The 17718-nt window shown below is 40.8% G+C and overlaps 1 protein-coding gene across 3 annotated transcripts in view; it reads left to right on the top strand.

Annotated features, from left to right (window-relative positions):
- FSTL4 (follistatin like 4) overlaps positions 1 to 17718 on the top strand; it is a 353517-nt gene that overhangs the window by 308801 nt on the left and 26998 nt on the right. For 2 of the 3 annotated variants that reach the window (XM_079968104.1, XM_079968103.1), the window contains exon 8: positions 8060 to 8180. The exons of the other annotated variant lie outside the window; for it this stretch is intronic. In XM_079968104.1, coding sequence (XP_079824230.1) covers positions 8060 to 8180 — 121 coding nt within the window. The remainder of the gene's footprint in view (positions 1 to 8059; positions 8181 to 17718) is intronic. 3 annotated transcript variants of the gene reach the window in all.

The raw sequence follows: 17718 nt of genomic DNA, 5'->3' as shown, positions 1-17718 counted from the left end.
TTATGACAACAAAGGAGTAGCTCATCCTGAATGTCCACATAAATTAAAAACAGGAGACTAAAACATCCTTGCTCTGTTTTTCTGTTTCCTTTATGTGATGTTTTGATTGACACTAAAATTAATTATTTTTTCCTGTTCATTTAATGAGAAGTTTTCATAACCAGCACAATAATTTCCCTTATCAGCCAAGACCTTAACAGTTTCATCGCACAACTTTCTTACAAAAATGTTGTCCTGGTGGCACATGTAATTAAGTCTATTTATGCCAGATTGTCAGGAAAACACTCCAGATTGCTTAGATTGAAAAAATAATAATGTTTAATAGTAATGAATACTCCTGCTGCTTGGGATGCATTTCAAAGAAGCTAGTTCCATTTACTCACAAAAGTTAGGAACTTCAAATATGAGAATAATGATTTCTCACTATCATTTATCCTTCAATTGTCAATACCACATATGGGGTGCGGTGAGGGGAATAGATGACATGGTTCATATTGCATTAAGTGATCAATATCCTGGTTGATTTACAACAGTTTTCACTTCCCTAAAAGGCTTCCAGTAGCTTAATTATTATACTATGCAGTATACTAGGGGCAGTGTTTGTACAACACAGAATTGTACAACACATCTACAGCCTACTACAGAGGCACATTTAAAATTGCCTGTGCTCTTTTTGTGGAGGAAGTGAAGTGCCAATAGTCATATCTTGTTGTTTTGGTTTTTTAAAAAAATAGTTTCTGAACAAAATGGCAGCCGTGGGCAACAAGAAAAGAGATGATTGTGCTCTATACTCGTGTGTACTGCCACAAAGAAACCACTGGTTGTGGTTACCATCTTTCTGATGTTAATTCTTACACCCATGGTTGAAACTGCTGTGAATGCCCTTCTTCTTATACAGATTTTAGAAACTCAGGTGGATGGATTTGTCCACGGCAAGTACACTTGAGAATTCGGAATAACTATGCCTGTAATTTTGCCCTATGCAGCCTAGCTGGCTGATCATTATATCAATAAGATTACCCTTTGCTATTCATTGTACAGGACATCTTACCACAAATCCACATTTAGTCATTACTCCCAAAATATAGTTTTCATCACCTATCATTCTCCCCCACTGTTCTCACAGATACTGAAAGTTATTTCCTGTCTTGAGATTTGATTTAAAGTCTTCTGCAAGGAAACAATTGCCTTTGGGGGAAGGGGGGGTTGCATAGGACACATCAGGGAATTTAATGCAGGGAGGCAAATGTTCTTAGAAACTAGTTTATAGCTTATCTTCCCACACCTTTGATGAAAAATCAATAGTTCCCCTTCAATGCCATGCTCCCAGGAGTTAACAAACTGCAGCATGCAATTCGTTTATTACCGTTGCTTGTGTGTGCCACTACCTGTGACAGATACAGTATGGCTGGAGGTACTTGTAAGGAATACATGTTCAAAGTTAAAGCAGAAAAATCAGTGGCTCAGGGTGCCAGAATAGTGTTGGACTTGGGACAGGAGACTCAACCTGAGGGATGTAAAAGAGGCACGCCTAGCTATGAAGCTGACTGGCTTTGGGCAATTCTCTCTCTTAACCTAACCTACGGTGCTTCATGGAGTTCTAATAAGGATCAAAGAGAATTGTGAATTGTGAAGGGCACTTGCAGAAGCATAGAGTGGACATCTGCTGGGCTTCCCTGACCTTTTAGGAAGGTGCATCTACCCTTCACCTTCAAGATTTTCACTGTGGGGAACACCGCAGCAACTGCCATTGCTTCATAGAGTGTTAAGCAGCTTTATATGTCAAGCGTGCAAAGGGTGTTCTCTCTGCCAGATCCAAGATGCTAACAGTGGACGTTAACACTGCAGGGCTTTACTGCCTAGGCCAAGAACATGATGTCAAATATGCAACCTTTTAAAGTTAAATGCTTAATAAATGTTAAAATAAAGCAGTAGAAAATGATTTACAATTTGTACTCTTCAGAATCCTGGGATTCCTTTGAAACTTATCTGGAATTTCTCAGTAGAATTAACAGTAATAGCAGACATGCTTCCCTAAAAGGCACCTTGCTCACTACTCCTGCGATCACCTACTGGGGTTTGTTGTAGGGCACACTCTTTGTTCCTTCAGGGCAGCAGTGAAGTTGAAGAGGCCTGGCAAGGGCATTCAAATGTGCTTGGCACTCATCTTAAAGAACTTCAAAGCCCTCTGCTTCTTGCTGGCAGAAGAGTCAATGTGGAAAAACTTCCCTGGAAGTTTAAAGTTTGAAAACCAAAGAATCTCAGTAGCTTCCTCAACTCCAGTTTACCCAGAATTGTACCTCACATACCAAAAGCAAAGGAACATCCATATTGTTTCATGAAAACAGATAGGATAGGCCCAAAACAACAGACTGGATATGGTGCAGAGACCTCACGATGCAGGCTAGATACAGTGTGGGGATGTCACCTTAAACCCAAAGGAGTCAGGAATAAAAAAATCTGCTGAGTGATGGCTAGGCCACCCCACACATGATTTAGCTTTATAGCTCATTCATTCAGAGGGAGTGCAAACCCTCCCAGAATAGATATCTCACTGAGAAGTTCCATGCCTCTTATGTTTTTCCTAGAAACTATTTGGAAGTTTCACCTGAGGGGAAGAAATCTACATATTTGCTTTCCTTAAATTTCAGAATTGATCAGCACGGAGTAAGACCAAGAGCAAACAATGCTAATGAAACGTACATTCCCAGCTTGTCTCTGGAAATGAATTATTAAGAGGGCCAAAGAAAATGATTTAGGTGTCCATAACTAATTTAGATGTTTATTGGTTGTGTTTACATTAATCACTCATGAGTCTATTGTAAGAATTAAGATTAGGGACAATTTGATTAGTATGGAGAAAGTAATTTTCAAAGTGATAGACACTGGAGATTTTGCAAGAGACAGATCTCATTAGATGCTAGGGTGGTTTGTGTTTTACAATCATGTGGGCATCATTACAATAATGTTTCTGATATTGTGAAGAATAAGCAATATTTTCAGAACAAAACTAGTAAAAGCTATCATTTATAAGTCCTTCTCCATTAAATAAAACAGGTGCTCTGTTGAGTGCAATTAATACCACCACCAACAACAACAATAATAAATATGAGCCAGAGTTCTAGCACTGAAGGAAATCATATGAGGCTGTGCATAACTCTTTTGTCAGCTGTATTTTGGGGGATGTCCAGTGTTATAGCCAGTGGTTGTAATGTTAGGGGCCAGAAGCAGCTTCTGGGGGGGGGGATCATCCTGCCCTTTTATTGCCCATCAAAAGTCAAAATAAAGGTTTTGGGGGTGGCAGCATTTGTGACGAAAAGCAGAGCATAGTTTGGGTAATTGAGATATTGACCTGACAACCTATCCCTCCATATCCAGCAAGGTAAGCTGACAAAGGGACTGCATTACCTGTTGGATCTTTTCCATCTCTCTGATTTCCCTGTTAAGTAAGTCCCTATTTAGGCAAAGAATTGCTTTGGATTCCATATCTGCATGGAAAAGACATGCTGGGCTCCTCAGGTGGAACTACTGATCCCTTAAAGTGCTTCAATCTGTTCTTTATACAACTACATGTCCTATATAGAGTATTCTCCTGCAAGACCAACCTTTTCATGAATGAAGCCAACCCCTTAAGGGAACTGGGATGGAGGAAGGAGAATCTCCCATTCTCTTTGGTGCTTCCATTTCACCCATCAATACCCTTCTTTTAAGATTAGCATCCAGGGTGAATGACTCTGACTCCTGATGGATAATCTGTTTCTATTACTGTTCACACCCAGCATACAGCTTATTAGCAATTATCTTCGACCTATTTTCATTGTTCATAATTAAATTGTGATACTCACCTGAAAAACAAGGTTTCTCACTCTCTCTCCCAATTTGAAAGGTTGGCAAAAGTTCTGTCTTAAGTATAATTGTCTGGTTTTTTGTGATATTTTAACCTTTGTGGTAGTGTTCTTTAAAATATTATTCCTTCTGCATCATTTTCCTTCTCCCCGCTTTAAGAAAAAAAGAACAGTTTTCTGAGTGTATAATCTGTACGATTGTCTGTGACAATACGAGAAAATGATCACACCTTATCTGTGACACAGATCTTGCCACCCAACAAAACTGATTACCTTGTTCTTCTTCGTTTGTGTGAGATACTTCATATCACATTAATTTTGACGGGTTAAAAAGCTAAGCCGATATCATTAAACGGAGATTGACATCCACCTTTTGACAGCTGTTGGTAATTACTGGCAATAGAAGCACTTGATCATCAAACTAATATGACAAGGCCTCACATGTCACCCTTTAAGCAGGTATTTATAAAGTGCTGGTGCTGATGTAAGGAAGAGGCCAAAGGAAAATGAGCCAGTGGGTACATGCCCCACAAACAGCTACCACCACATCCATAACAGGACCTGCCAGCACTATCATGAAGAACAACAAACCCTCTGAGAAGGGGTTCCTGCAACTGCAGTCCACTTCCAGCAGAGGCAGAAAAACCTACTGTGTAAGAGTAACTCGTGCAGTCAGTTCCACATCATTCTGTAGGGTTCCCATGATTCCAGAGCTGTGTGTCATTAACAATTGTGCAATGGGGAGAGGTTTCACCTGCCAAATTTCTGCAAGTTCAGCTCTGCAAAAATAAATAATGAAATGAAATGTAAAAGAAAGAAAGGGTGGTGAATGAATAGAAAATAGTTCTGATAAGAAACTAAAACATTGGAGCTGTTCTAGAAAGGAGTTACAGAAAAGGAACCTGACAGTTAGCCAGACATTGTTTTGTTTTTTAAATTGTCTGTGCACCGTTGTGGCTTTTAAAGGATTATTGAATATAAAAGCAAGCCGAGATCAATCCAGAATGCTGGTTTTTAAACTAACAAAGCTTGAAAGTGTACTGGGATCATTTAAGCAATATTCTTTTCCAAGGGTATTTGTAAAATGTAAAAGAAACCCACTAGAGGATACAGACTTTTATTTCAAAGTGGGGAAAGTGAGGCAGACCAAGAAGGAAGCAGTTTGCTGCTATGTGTATATGTCACTGAAAAGAATATAGGAGCGTGAAAAGGAAACATGGAAAGGAAACATTCGGTTAAAGCCACGAACAATTTCACAATGCCACGCCTGCTTTTTAGCAGGGATGAATTTGCCACACATGCCTTCTTGGGAGATGAGGGAAATTGGTCTCTTCCTTGGGAATTACCTGGGCAGGAGAAGAGCGTTCAGGCTGCTATTTAAGCCTGCTGTCCAGCCCTTAACCTTCTATTTTGCAGCATCCACTCTTTCTAGTTTTTTTGCTAGGCCTGAGTAATAATTTTTAGGGGAGTGCCTGATTGACCCATGGAATTCCTTCTTCACGATCCTTCAAGATCCTTTGATTTGCTCTTGATATATGTACTTACTTGCTCTTGATATATGTACTTACTTGGTCTGCTTTGGACTCAGAGCAGGACGGTAAGGGAATTTAAGAATTTAATAGACAGGCAGTCCGAGGCATTATGGGGGCTGGCAGCAGTCTTGATTCACCTTCTGCAGCCTTTGGCTTGGGTGGAGATCCCTGAGCTGCCTTGTAGACCTGGCATGGACACCTTGGTGAACACTGGACAGTGGGGCCATTTTGAATATCTTACTTCAGAAGTCAATAACAAGTGTGATACAATTTATTAGCAATAAGGCAAGGATTCTGAGTGATTCCTTCACTGCCCTTTGATTAACGAATTTGTGTCCATTTGATAAGGGTGTGAGGGAGGGTCTACCATCCTTTTAAAAGTGTTTTAATAATGTCTGGAGAAATGTCAGTCTTTGGAATTTTGGAGGAGAACCACAGCTGTCTAAAAGATAAGAGGGTTTTCTTCCAAAAATCCTCTGTAGGGCTTCACACATTTCTTCAGTGGGCACCTAATTTTCTGGGGTCTCCTGGATATGAGCCTTTCTCTTTTGGTACCACACTGGAAGTTCCCAGTAATACTTACATATCAAAGAGAGGATATTTATTTTGCAGGCATAATTTATTATAAGCACTGCAAATATATAGCCTGCATTAATTGCAAAGAATCAAAAATAGAGTTTAAGCATCATAAATTATGTCCTTAGGCAAAAGCTTCTCTTTGGTATATGGGAATGAAATAATAAAATAGGACTTTACATCTTTGAAAAATGTATTTGCTCATACTATGCATCAGAGTAAAATAGATCATCCATAAAAAGACAATTTTAGAGCACCAACCAAGTGTTCATAACATTAATCAGAGATGTCTATTAGGAAGCAACACATGAATGACAGAGGATTTTTATTGCTTTGTTTTTCTTCAGCTCTTTTATAAATCATCTCATAAAAGTAGCCATCTACTTTTTATTGATTTAAATTCAATCTAGACTATAATATTTCAAGCATAACAATGCCTGGTAACACTGGTACTTCCATCAAAGTCTGCTTTCGGAACTGGTGCAGCTCAGAAGCTTGCTCTCATATCCTCTTGAACTTTGGTTCGAATATGAGGTACCACATGTGTGAGAACAGTTAACAACTCACAATCTTCACACAGTGTTTGCTTTTTAAAACCTAGAACTAACTGAGTGCCCTTGGGGCTTGGGCCATGGAAACACACCACTCATGTTTGAAAATGCAGACTACATACTTAGCAGCAGTGGTACACAAAGGGACAACCACCTTCTGACATTGATTCTATTGCCTCTTGCCAGACATGGATGGTGCAGGGAAAGGCAGTGTGAGGTCAAGGGAGCTACATGTTACAAATCCAGAGCTTCCTCAAGCTCACTGCCATCTCACCCTGCCCCATCCCAGTAAACACAGCACTGCCTTCCTCCTCATTCGCCACTGCTGGACCTGCATATTGATTGCTTTCCTATTTAGCACTTTCCTACTTGGCCCTCCAGATATTTTTGGACTCCATCTTCCATCAGCCCCAGCTAGCATGCCCAATGGTAAGGGATGATGGGGTGTGTGGCCTAACAGCATGTGGAGGGCTGCTGGTTCCCCACCTGTTATGTCTCAGTTCTCAGAGTTCTGAAGTCTTTTATTGGGTCTGAAGAGTTAAACTCTTTGCCCTCGCATTCATGATTATTTTCTGCCTGATGTTTTATTAGCCTTATTGCATAATTGGAGGTATATAAGACACTAAGGCTCTGCACGTAAAGGGTTTTATTTAGCATGTGTCATACATTAAGCTAATTAAGGGAGGGGGAAATCATTCTTTAACTTAATTAAGTATGGTTTTTAAATGTGTACTTTTGGGTTTTGTATAAAAGTATCAGCACTTCAGCAAAATCCTGCATGCTAATGAAAGCAGAAGAAAAGCTGCAGCCTGTGTTTATTCCTCGATATATAGGCTTATGAAGCATCATTTGCAGTAAACCGATAAGCAGAACGCAAAGCCAACAGAGCCACATTTTGAAACCTAGCAAATATTTCAGCTTTTCTAACATAATTATAATTCTAAATTACACCATAAGAACTAGAAGTACAGAGCAGAGTTCTTCTCCTTTTTTTCAAGCAAAAAATAAAGCACATTTTAGCCAATTAAAAATCAAAAGGATTTTTAAAAAGGAAATGCCCTTTCTTCTTCTTAACTTGTAACTAGGTTTATTGAACAATAGCAGAAATCACTGACACACAATGCTCTTGCAAATAATTGAAAGCCTGTTTCAGAGCTTCATTTAGTAGGCAGTGCTTTCATTAACCGTATCCATAAACTAAAACCACATCCCAAAAACAGTTTGCCTTGTAATTTGTCAAGTATTCAATTGTCAGGCTGGATTATCATCATTTTATATAAGAGTCCCATTTTATTTTATTTTATTTTTAGAAGCCAGGGAGCTTTTCAGATGAGTTAGTTTTAGTTTCTCACATTTATGTATTGGCAGGTTATCTCTTATTCATTCCATCTTACAAATCTGCGTATGTAAAAATACCATGTTGAAAATGTAAGCCCCATTGAAAGCTGAGCAACTGTCAAAACACGCAAAGTGTTAGCATAGCCACCTGCAGCATTTAAAACAAAATTGCTAAATGATAGGTCTTTTCCCCTCCCTTGTCTTTTGTTACTTACAGGATTTTGGAGAAGATGATTCTCTCTACATCACCAAGGTAACAACTATTCACATGGGCAATTACACGTGTCATGCCTATGGCTATGAAGAACTGTATCAGACCCACATTCTTCAGGTGAATGGTTAGTAAATGGCACATGTGACAATTCGCTGAAATGTTCCTGTGAGCAATGCTGAATGTTAATATTGTTCTCACAAAAGCAACAAAACAAAAGCATACCGCATCTTTTCACTGCTACCCGCAGAAGGGGAAAGAAACCTGTTATATTGTTAATTTACACATTGAGAAACGGCAAGGGAAAAGAAAGCAGCGATAGAGAGATCAACCGAAGAGATATACAAAATATTTGTTAATTTTTTTTTAATCTATAGCAGTGATGGGTGAAAAGTGGATTGGGAGCTACTGGGAGATCTCTGGCTGATTTGCAGTCGTAAGGCTTTCTGACTCCGAATGGCAACAGCAAAAAGGCACCTTTCCTTCTGATTGTGCAACAGGCCTTCACTTTTATCTCCTCCACTTCATAGAGCCCCATGTATACCCCAGAAATCTGCTCTGGAAGGTCCCCATATCACCGGAAGCAGATTTTGAGGGTGTGCAGGAAAGTGAAATCAATTGCATGAGTATTTCACTCCTGCATAGACAGTACTGGATAAGGCCCTGTGTCTTACCCTTGGCTTGGTTCATAGCGTTCTCAAAAACAAAGTAGATCCATCGGTCCTGAAGTCTGCCTACCCTTGATCTACAGTTAATACAATTTATCAGTAGAGCGGTTATGAAAGTTTCCCAGGCCTTTGTCAGTTATCATCAATCTCGTGGGCCGACAACTGTTTCCTTGGGGTAAAGTTTTCTTTTCTTGGTCACTGCCATTTTAGCTGCCATTTTATGAATAGGGCTATATGCAGCTTCCAGACAGGGCTCCAAACACAAGTCTGAAGCAGGGTTGTTGTTTTTAGGCCAGCCGAAGAAAAGAAGAGATGAGCTTGCAGGATGGGCTCTGCTTAAAGGAACAGTGTGTGGTTAATCCATTGTGGCTGGGTGCAACAAATTGGTTTGACTTACGTTTTGTGTGTGTGTTCATATATATGCAGCTAGGTGGGCTGTGCATGTTTCAGGGAGGAAAAGAATTCCCTTATTAAAATGTTCTTTGTGTGATAACGAGGAGTGGTTTGCCCAGCAGGGCAGAGCAGCAGCAGCAGCAATACCTCCTGGCAGGAATGCCATTGTTGCTTTTACCAGGAAGTCTGAGGCAGCAAGATCAGGGCTGTGCAGGCACACAGATAGAGCCAATCCAGCACAAATACATAAACCCTCCTGGTCTGCAGCAGTAATACCTCTTCCAGGAGTGTCTGTTGCTGCAGCTCCATGATACCAAGTAGCCTGCTAATGATAATTTCCGATAAATGCTGGATGGGGGGGGGTAGCATTTTAAATGTATATTTTATTTTTTGTATTTTCTTTGTTGTTTTCCACCTTAGGCAACTCTGGGAGGAAGGGCAGGGTTAAAATGTTAATAAATACATAAGCCAAACAGCTTGCTCCTCTGTATCTTTTCAGATATTCTGGAATGTTACTGGTGTCAGGCAGCAATGTAGATTTGTTGCCATCCCTGAGAATCCAAGCCCCAGAAGGCTTTGAAACTTCAAAAGATGATTGCACAGAGTGGGACATTGTAGACAGTAGATCAAATCCAAGGCTTCCTCCAACCTGTCTTTTCAGATACAACAAGTTGAGAGGGGGGTATATGTTCTTTGTAGATGAAAGCACAGGGAAGTGAGTTTCATGTTTGCTTTTATATATATCTGTAAAACCCTGTGAGGCATCCTCTCCTCAAAGGGCATCCTTCTCGTTACAAATCTTCTTCCTTGTTTGCCTTGTAATACGTCCAAACAGCCAAGTGCTAGCAAACATGTCAAGTGTGTGGACATCAGTTTCGACAGAGTGGTGTTGGAGTCTTATGCAACACTGCAGAGTGATGCCAGAGCCTGTGAGAAAGATTTGTCTGATGCAGTGTGGAAGGTTCTTATGCTACCTCTTGAGATTTCTCCCCAAAGTGCCTTGTTGCAGTTCTTAATGTACTTCACCCCCATTGCACAACTCTTCTTTTTCACTCCAGTGATTACATGTTCCGGCAACTGATGTTGGGGCAGTGGATCAAAAAGGGATAGCAAAACAATGCTGTTTAACCTACAGAAGGCAGTGCTAGCATTTCAAGATGGGTTCTTCTTCAGGGATTGCTTGCATTTCATAGTTTTGCAGTCCAAGGACAAGGTCTGAGCCTTTTCCTTGGACTGAAAGGCAGAATACTAACAAAGGCAAGGAACATGCAATTGGACTAAAATATAAACAGTGAACTTAGCAGAAAATGACAGATAATATAATAGCATATGATAATATATTTTAAATGCATAGAGAATCAGCATTCGGGAAAATAATGCTCTAGTTTGCTGCTGCCATTGTGAGCCATACCATAATACCTATTTCAGAAAAGAACCTGGACCAGTAATTCAGATTGTAAGAAGCTGCTTTATTATAACAAATTGGGCCATTGGTTCATCTCGCTCAGTACTGCCCACAGCAGCTTTCCAGGGTTTCAGACATTTCCAGCCCTTCTTTAAGATGTCAGCAACAGGACCTAGGACATTCTGCATACAAAGCAGAAGCTCTGCCATACATACTCCCAATGTTCACACAAATACGCTAACAGTAACTAAATATTTAGGCCTATTCCTTTTCCTTATCTCAAAGCAAAGGCACCCTGTGGGGCAAGTCTGTAGATCTTAGTAAATGCTGGTGCAAACCTCTTTTTTCCCTATCACAAAATGTGACCCACAAATACTTAAGGATTATGTTGATAAACAACAATAGTTCGTTTGTGCACTTTCACTTCGCACTGAATATTGCACCCATTTAGCACACCTGTGACCAATTCCATGAACATGGTGCCCAGTTCGCATTCCTTCTATTGTTGAAGAGAAGTGTGTTATTTTTCATTATGTATCTTCCAGTTTGGGGACTGACACTTTGCTGGTGGGGGAGGCTCAACCTCCCTCCCTTTCTCTCTCATCCTGTAAAGCATATTTTGTTCTTTTTTGCACTCTTTCCTTACATCAGCTTCCCATATCAACTGAAGAAGATGGCGATGTCACTCACCTTCTTATTTCCAATCATTCTCCCATTCAAATCTCTCTAGAGACATCACTACCTATTTCTTAAGAATTATTTTCATCGAGAAAGCATCAGACAGCTATCCTTGCCCATTAGCTACTCATCTGCCATACAAAAGGAAGATTATCCAGCAGCTGTAACACTAGGATAGCGCAGACACTATCCTAAGGAATATGCATATGGCACAGAAGTTTCATATGTCTGCCCTTAGAACCTGTACATAATCTGTAAGAACAGGTGTGTGGACCTAGCATTATCTGAGCAGCATGGGAGATGATGCAGAAGGTGTCTTTCCAAGACTGCTCCAGCAGTCAAAAAGCCCAAGTCGTGTGGGAGGAATCAGAGAAAGGACTCCTTCCTTTGTCAGCCTTAAATCTACCAGGAACTGGATCAGTCCCTGTGGAGGCTGGTCCATTAGGGTAAATGGGGCACTGCCCCACCAACCTCTGTCTGCCCTCAGCCAGTCCCCACCTGTCTGTCTTCTTTCTTACAATCAGTCCGAGGGGTGATACTGTCTGTCGGCTTTGTACTCCTTAGTCTCAATGTTGCCCCTTAAAGAACTCAGCGGGAAGGATGGGAAATAACTAGTATTAGTTTGATCTGCCTCACTTTGGTTCTGGCTCCACCTATTGTTGGTCTCCCACCCTTCCATTCAACCAATAGGCACCAGCCACCACTGATAAATTCTGAGAAATGTGGGGGAAAGCTGCATTGTGTGGGGATCTTCTGTCAGCAGGGGATTCTGACATTACCAAAGTTGTGTGGGAAAGACACATGACACAGAGCTTCCCAGTCTGTTGAAAGAGAGTGAAAGAGGAGCATTAAGTAAAATATGGGACATTTTGAATAGGATAGTTTGAAACAGCACCATTTTGTGAAAAGTAAAACTATCGATGTTTCTCTAAGTTCTGCTCTCTTTCACAACATTTCTTTCAAGAAGATGGAATGAATCTGGTTCAATGCACTCTGTGCCTGTGAATAGTTAATAGGGGTCATAAAGAAACGTAGGTATGCTGGTAATATGCTTTCTCCCCTTATATGTGCTCATATCACATTAGAGTTTTGTATTTTATACATCAAGTTTAGCGAAAGAAAAGCCATTTATCATTTCTAACAGAAAGCTTTTTTGGGGGATAAAGAGCCTCATAAAACAGTAATCTGCCATGAAAATGGATAGTTTGCAAACCAAAAGACCCCTGAGTGCCAGGAATCATTTTCCTTGGTTGCTGCTCCGTAGAATAAGTTGACATAAATCATCGTAACGTCTTCCATGAAAATGGCTACCAAAGGTGGTTGGCTCCTCAATCCAATTTCAGAGATCATCCAAGAGAGCTCCCTAGTAATAGACAGCCATTTGGAACAATGTAATGTGTGGCAATCTGGCATTTAGAAGAAAAACAGAAAGGTAGAAAAGTTCCTCCAGTTTTAGATCACAAACGGCATATGAGCGATCTGTCCATGTAAATCATTGATGCAACATCACAATGTTCTTTCAGCTGAGAGCTTTACATATGAATCTGAGTAGAATTTGCCTGCTTGCACATTTGGGCAAACAGGGGTTATTTCCCCCTACTCTGTACTGGATTCAGGAGGTGTTCGTGTTTAGAGGTCAGTGCTGTTAAATAGATAGGTTTGGTTTCATGGTTGTCGGTCACACTGCTGGCAAGGAGGTGTGGGAAAGGTTAAGGTTAGATACGGCAACAGGTGAGCACCCTTAGGCACTGCTATGGATTGTGAAGGTCATAGGGTTCATCCACACTTCCATTTGCCCCACTTCTTTCCCCTGGAAAACCCATACTTTAGTGCTGAATCAGAGCAAATGGCAATCGAGTTTTCCACAGAGCAGGTTTCCTGGGGGGAAAGCAGTAAGGCAAAGGCAAAACCACTTGGACCCGTGTCTAGATAGCACAGGACAAGCAGAAAACCACTCTGGCCCATGCTTCCTAGGCCAGGTGTGGACAAGCCTTTAGCCTGTTCTGGAGACCCACCTGCCACATCTTCCCAGAGTTATGGGGCCTTGGATGGGGTGGGGCAGGAAGGGGCCCTGGCTTTGGAGCTATGCCTTGTCATGTGCCTTGAAATGGGCAGGGCTTGACTCACCCAAGGTTGAGCTTAAGTTAGGTTCCCACTCTGTAGATTTAGTTTAAATAAAATTTGGCCCTAGTTCAACTCCTCACTTATGTCTCACCCATTTATTCTTGGTTTCAGTCACAGATAGATTGGTACATTCATTCCTTGCTTTCAGTGCACAACTGGCAGTTGCCATCACCCTCATGTCGTCTCTGAATCCTCCATTTAAGGGAATAAAAGTAAAATATTTAAAAGAGGTTGGGTGAAATCAGGAGTGTATTGGAAGTCCAATGCTCCTATGGAAAGTGAAAGACTAATGTGCAGTGCCCACTAATCCTTCTGAAATGGTGACATAGTAATTTCACTTTGAGGCAATTTTAATGGAGAACTTTGATTCAGTACTGCAGGTGACTAGTGACAATCCTTTCACAGGATAAATGTGTGCATTCAGGGCTGCTGCTGAAACATATGGGAAAGCTTTGTTCCATACTTCTTTCGGATCCTCAGAGAAATAAGGCGATACCTCAGCCTTTATTAATTCCAGTTGACAAGTCTTGATCATATGGCACTGAAGTCTTTGTTACTTTTGTCACTGGAACAACCACCTTGAAAGCATGCACCTATAGAAACCTATCCAAGCCTTCTGCAGCCCTATTCTCCGGCCCATCACTAGCTAGAACTGAACAGGCAGATCCCAAGAAGACAACCTTCAATGGTATCTGCACAGCTATAGAACTCTCTACCCAGGGAGACTCATCAAGTCTCCCCTTTTCCTGTCTTTAGATGCCCATTGAGAACTTCATTTCAGAACAACCCATAAGGCTTTTTACAAGTGTGTTTTATGGTGCTTTTGTATATAGCTATACTGTTGCAGCCACAAACATATTTAATTGGTGTGTTGCTGTTACGCTATTTTAATGCTGTGAGTTGCCTTAGGAAAGTGTGTCGTTCATTATTTTAAAAAAGGATGTTAAATTAATAAATAATAGAGGTCTAACAACAATGACTACTTTGCAAAGCTTTTAAGGTTCACTTGGTAAATCACTCTGTGGGAAGATGGAGAGGGAAATATTATTGTTGTTTAAATTTGACATGCCTACTTAGAAGGAAGTCTCATTGAATTCCATAGAGCTTGCTCTCAGGTAAATGAATTTAGCTGAATAGCACATTAATGATGATGATGATAGTGAAGATGTTATTGCATGAAGAGACATCTTCATTCGTTTCAACTGAAGAGAAAGTAAGGAGACCAAGAGGGACATTTTCTGCTCTAGTGAAATGAATGAATAATCCCTTCAGCATAAAAGAAGCCGTGTGTGTGTGTGTGTGTGTGTGAGAGAGAGAGAGAGAGAGAGAGAGAGAGAGAGAGAGAGAGTTTTCTGACTCTAGACTGGAGCATGGATGTTGATAAAGGAAATATGGATTATTTATTTAGAAATGTGTACCTCACCCTTCGAATGCTTTTGCACTGCTAAGAGCAGCTGACGGTTAAAATACAGTATGCTGTCCAGATGCTAACTATTGATTCCCATAATAAAAGAACAATATAAAACAAGCCGATATAAAAAATTAAAACAGGCACAGCATACAAACCCCCCGAACAGAGTGCACTGTATAATACACCACCTGCCAGGCAGAAACTTGCTGGAACAGAAATGTTTTCACCAATCGATGGAAGGCAGTGAGGGAAGAGGCCAAATAAACCTCCCAGGATAAGGTCTTATATAATGCTGGTTGCAGGAAGGAGAACACAAAAACCAGAATGTAGAGATTAGGCAGGCTGTTGCAGAAGGAAGTGGTTCCTTGAGTATTTTAGAGCCAAGCCATTTAAGGTTTTAAAGATAACCACCAACACTATAGCTTGTGCTTGGAAGCACATTGGCAACTAGCGCAGTTGTAGTAGAATGGGTGACATACGACCCCGTGGCCAAGCACCCATGAGCATGAGCCTTGCAGCTACATTTTAAAGTTTCCCAATGTCTAGCTCAACAACTTTTCCGTCCGGATTTTCACTGTTTGAAATATGACAACCCTACCAATGTCACCTTCAAGGCAACTCCATGTTGAACATAGTACAATAATCCAACCTGCATGTAACTAAGCTGTATGAATTACTGTGGCCAGGTCTTACGTTTTGAGGAACAGCTAAACAGGAGTACCAGACTAAGGACCACCTTACCCTGTACATTCCAAGTTGATCACTGAGATCACCTGGGGAAGCACCAGTGCTATTTTTCTAGAAAAAGAGGTGCTGGAACTCACCATAAATGCCTCCCTCTTTCTCTTAGAATGGCAATGGCACCTACCTAAGAGATGCTGGAACTGAGTTCCAGTGAGTTCCCTCTGGAAAAAAGCCCTGGGGAGCACTATTAGTATTAGAAGTCATGCCTTCTGTGTTGTGGAGCCATCTCTGTGGAACTCCCTCCTACTGTGTGGAGGGAGCCAGTGTGGTGTAGTGGTTAAGAGCGGTGGTCTCGTAATCTGGTGAACTGGGTTCACGTCCCGACTCCTCCACATGCAGCTTCTGGGTGACCTTGGGCCAGTCACACTTCTCTGAAGTCTCTCAGCCTCACTCACCTCACAGAGTGTTTGTTGTGGGGGAGGAAGGGAAAGGAGATTGTTAGCCGCTTTGAGACTCCTTCGGGTAGTGATAAAGCAGGATATCAAATACAAACTCTTCTTCTTCGTCTTCTTCTCCTTCTCCTGGAAGTCAGACAGGCACCATCCCTGCTGAGTTTCAGATACTTGGTTAAAGCACTTTTTTTCAAAAGGCCCTTGCGTCATGAATGCTTTCCTGACGTTTTAAAATATTCTGATGTTATTCGTTCAAATTCCTGAGATCTCAAATTTCTGAGGCTTTAAATTTCTGAGGTTGAATTTATATATTTAAATTTTATATATTGTATATTTCTTATCACTGTAAGCTGCTTTGAGACTTAGGCAGGGAGAAGTAGATTAAAGCATTTCTGATACTGTGTTTTGATTGTTGTAAACTGCCCCGGGATCTTAGGATGAAGGGGGGGGGGGTAAAGAAATCATAATAATATGTGATATATAATATTGTTGCACGCCACTCCAAATGGTACCAGATTCCAGGGGTTCCAAGTGCTTACCCAGGGCTCTTGTTTCCTTTTGGGAATGAGGCACAGCAGAGATGGTGGTGTCTTTATGATATATGGTTTATTTACACGTATATACAACCTGAGCTTGCAGTAGAGGGGTCCACAGCATTAACACCCCCAAAGGGTCTTGCTTCTCCCATAGCCACAGCCTTGGATTCCAGCAGAGATCAACCATTTCACTGCCTCTCTGGCTTTCCAGCTTGCTGTCTTGCTTCTGGGATGCAAAACTCCCCCACAAAAATTGTACCAGTAATTCCATGTAGATGATAAATATAATGAGGAAACAAAGCTGATCATTATGGGTCACCATATGCCATTGAAGTGTCACATGCCATTTCCACCAGAAATGGAGTCTTCTGGAGTAGGGCCTTACCCCACTCCAAAAAACAACTGGAACCATTTCAAAATGATGCCTCCGAATCCCATCTAAGGCATATAGTAGCTAAGATTCTGCTGAGAAGTCCAACAGGGGCATATTTACCTTGCCCAATTCTCAGCATAGGAGAACAATAGTTTCGTTCCAAAAACAACACCTGAAGCAGGATCAAAGTGGTGGGTGTTTTAAACTCTCACTTTTTTTAAAAAATGGGTCTTTTGCTTTGCTCATTTCGAGCACTGCTTGTTTAAGTAAAGTTATAGAGCTTCATCTTTGTTCTGCTTGTGTTGATTAGCTTTAATTAGCATTATTCACTAAGGAAAGAAATACTCTTGCCGTTATGCTATCAAGCACTTGCAAGGATCAAGCCACATTCTTTGCTTAAATGGCTGGTGATGAATCAGGCTATAAAGAAAGAAAGTCAGTCAAGAAAGTCAGGTTAGCACAATTGATGGGCATTCGTACCAGAAGTGTTTAAGAAAAACAGCCCAGCATTCATCTACTTGCTTTTCATACAGACAAAACTGCCTATGAATCATAACCTCCTATGAATTTGATTGTTATTTTTTCCTAATGAGCCAACCTGCTTTTTTCCTCAGATGCAATATGCCTTCAGTATGTTACCATCTGCACATAATTTTGCATTGTTCTACCCTAGATTCAAGGGACAAAGAAATTAGGTAATTAACAGATTTGTTTAAATATCATCAATCTGCCCATGTTAACAAAACCCTCAGTGAGTTTGCCTATTTCCTTTTATAGATATCCTTTGAAAACAGGTTATATTAAATGAGGATGCTACTCTCATGCCTATTTAAAGATATGATGTAATGTGTGCTAAAATTAGTTTGCCCATGGCTGTAATGAGAATTGCTCAGGAGCATAGTGCTATTAATATGTTGGACTTTTCATTCTTGTTAATTTAC

Source organism: Podarcis cretensis (assembly GCF_951804945.1).
Source record: "Podarcis cretensis genome assembly, chromosome: 2".
NCBI lineage: Eukaryota > Metazoa > Chordata > Lepidosauria > Squamata > Lacertidae > Podarcis > Podarcis cretensis.
Note: the sequence above shows the minus strand (reverse complement) of the source record. Positions and strands in the feature narration are given on the sequence as shown.